General features: G+C 55.0%; 2 protein-coding genes across 6 annotated transcripts in view; one reads left to right on the top strand and one right to left on the bottom strand.

The window, feature by feature from the left end:
• The window catches only part of LOC106941391 (protein disulfide-isomerase TMX3-like), an 8,677-nt gene extending 7,416 nt beyond the window's left edge, over positions 1–1,261 (bottom strand). The window contains exon 1 of one of the 2 annotated variants that reach the window (XM_015024401.1): positions 294–1,261. In XM_015024401.1, coding sequence (XP_014879887.1) covers positions 294–384 — 91 coding nt within the window. In that variant the 5' untranslated portion in view covers positions 385–1,261. The remainder of the gene's footprint in view (positions 1–293) is intronic. The other variant, XM_015024404.1, reaches the window with a different exon arrangement.
• LOC106941387 (zinc finger protein 782) overlaps positions 272–2,638 on the top strand; it is a 7,868-nt gene continuing 5,501 nt past the window's right edge. For all 4 annotated transcript variants that reach the window (XM_015024394.1, XM_015024392.1, XM_015024393.1 and 1 more), the window contains exons 1-3: positions 272–361; positions 1,225–1,690; positions 1,777–2,291. In XM_015024394.1, coding sequence (XP_014879880.1) covers positions 1,265–1,690; positions 1,777–2,291 — 941 coding nt within the window. In that variant the 5' untranslated portion in view covers positions 272–361; positions 1,225–1,264. The remainder of the gene's footprint in view (positions 362–1,224; positions 1,691–1,776; positions 2,292–2,638) is intronic.

The raw sequence follows: 2,638 nt of genomic DNA, 5'->3' as shown, positions 1-2,638 counted from the left end.
AAGTTTAAAGATTTGTTCAAAAAGATGAAACTGTATTAAACACTAAAATTAATAATTTTTTCTCAACAAACCTAAAAGACTCAAAGTTATTTTAATACATTTGTTAAATTTCTTCTTCAGTTCACATTATTACGTCATATATTACGTCGTGGTCTATTTTTTAAACAACATTTATAATAAAGCTCAGAAAATAAATATTTAAAAAAAGAAAAGTTTAATAAAGTTTTGTTTTAAAAAAACTGGATTCCTCGCGCAGTTGGTCTGCGCAACTTCCGGTTTCTCTGAGGACTCGCCAGCTGATCGAACTCGTTCCTCTGCAACCTGATCAGAACCGGGACGCTCCAGGACCGGATCGCAGCAGGTAAGTCCACCTGTCGTGTCCATGGTAACAGCAGACCCATATCCAAGCCGAACCGGAACACGGAGCTGCAGGTCCGGCACCGAACCGGGGGTCCAACGGGTCCAACAGGATCCTGGAACGGGTCAGACTGAGATCGGCCTGGTTCTGTTCACCGGGGTCCGGAACCAGAACCGTAACAGGAAAAAGGAAATGACTCGGCTGGGCAGGTTGGGTAGCTAATCAATGCGTGAAAGAAACACGGCAGAGCGTAACCATGGTAACAGGGTCCACCAGAGATCTTCGCCCGGAGAGATGATCACTCTGTCATAAATCCACCCTGGCGGGAAGCAGCAGGTTTATTCACATTTGGAAATAAAGTCAAAGTTCATTTACTGCTCAGCTGACCGAACAGCTACACAAATCATAAAACAAAACAAAAATTAATAAAAATTTTGTAAAAGTAAATACCAAATAATAATATGAATAAAAACCAAACATGCTTAATTTCAGCTGCAGCGATTTCCTTTTATAGAATGTGTATGTCAATAATTCTCAATGAAATCGCTCCTTAAAGGATGAAAACAGAATTTCTCTGGTTAATAAAACAACGTTTCACGAACATCACAACGATAAACTGCAGCAGCTGCAGCCTTTATGAGCGGGAGGGTCAGAGGTCACCGGCAGGAACCACAGCGCTCTGCAGGACGGAAGGGCCAGAGCAGCCAGCAGAGGGCGCTGCTGGGCACCTTTAGGATCTGCCATGGAGTCTTCTGGAGTCTGACCCCTGCTGTGACGTCATGCATCCTGTAGATTATGGAGGCTGGACCAGCCAGGTCCTGGTTCTGGTTTTGGTTCTGGTTCTGATGTGCTTTAATTGTCTCCAGATGACTGCAGGCAGCCAATCAGAGAGCAGAGGCGGCAGTGATGTCGTGGGTGGCGCAGCGCTACAGTGACATCAGCCCTGTGACTCTGCAGGTGGTGGGCGGAGCCATGAGCTCCAGCCTTTACTGCCAGCAGGTGGAGGGTCTGTCGCAGGTGGAGTCCTTCCTGGTGGAGCTCTTCCGTTGCAAGGTGTGTCAGTTCACTTGCGGCCTGAAAACGGCCATCGGCAGCCACTTTCTGCTGCGCCATCACCCTCCCGCCCTCACCTGCCTGACCGGACCCGACGGACAACAGGTGAGCCAGGAGGGGGCGGAGCCAGAGTCGCCATACCGGCTGAGTCTGGACGGAGAGTCCAAGCAGAGCGACGAAGATGAGGAATTCCTGCTCTACGACATGCTGGGTGGCATGAGCCCGCCCACCTGTGACATCAGCACAGAGGAGGGGCTTCAGGTGGCACACACCTGCGAGGTAACACACACACCTGCGAGGTAACACACACACCTGCGAGGTAACACAGCCCTGTTGGACTTTCTTCTTCTTCTGTGGTGCTGCAGGTCAGCACTCTGTTTGAGGAGTCCTCCATGTTCCCCCTGAAGGGGGCGCCGATGGAGCTGTCCTGTCCCACCACGCCTCCCTGCACCCAGGAGCAGACGGACCAGTCCGCCCAGTCCGCCCACCTCATGACCCTGGGACTCTGTCGGATCTCCTCCGTCAAGCCTCCACCCGCCGACGGCCGAGACCAGAGGGCAGGAGAGGCTCCGCCCCCTGGCCGGCTGCCGTGTCCCCTCTGTCCCCTGACGCTCCCGTCCGAACGGCTGCTGGACGTCCACGTTCGGTCACACCGAGCCGCTGGCGGCTTTGGCTGCAGCCGCTGTGGCCGGACAGCCGACAGCTGGGAGGTGCTGGAGCCGCACTTCAGGAGGCGCTGCAGGAGAGGAAGGAGGAGGAAGAGGAGGAGGAGTGGCAGGTCGGGTGGAGGGTCTGCTCAGGTTTCTGACTGGCCTTCAGACAGGTGGAGGGCTGGGCTGACCGCACCACAAGACCCAAAGAGGGCGGAGCTTCCTGACAGGTGAGTCATTTTAACCAACTACACATCAAGAGGTGGAGTGAGCAATGCGGGTGGCGCGGCTGGAGCTGGTGGAGTGGGTGGAGCTGGGTGGAGTGGGTGGAGCGGGTGGAGCTGGTGGAGCTGGGTGGAGCGGGTGGAGCTGGGTGGTGTTGGTGGAGTGGGTGGAGTTGGTGGAGTGGGTGGAGCGGGTGGAGCGGGGTGGAGTGGGTGGAGTGGGTGGAGCGGCTGGAGCTGGTGGAGTGGGTGGAGTGGGTGGAGTGGGTGGAGCTGGTGGAGTGGGTGGAGCGGGTGGAGCGGGTGGAGCTGGTGGAGTGGGGGGAGCGGCTGGGGCTGGTGGGGGGGGTGGT

Source organism: Poecilia latipinna, unplaced genomic scaffold (assembly GCF_001443285.1).
Source record: "Poecilia latipinna isolate Pla-1442-1.1 unplaced genomic scaffold, P_latipinna-1.0 Scaffold3638, whole genome shotgun sequence".
Classification (NCBI taxonomy): Eukaryota; Metazoa; Chordata; class Actinopteri; order Cyprinodontiformes; family Poeciliidae; genus Poecilia; species Poecilia latipinna.
This window is presented reverse-complemented; position numbering and strand designations above follow the sequence as displayed.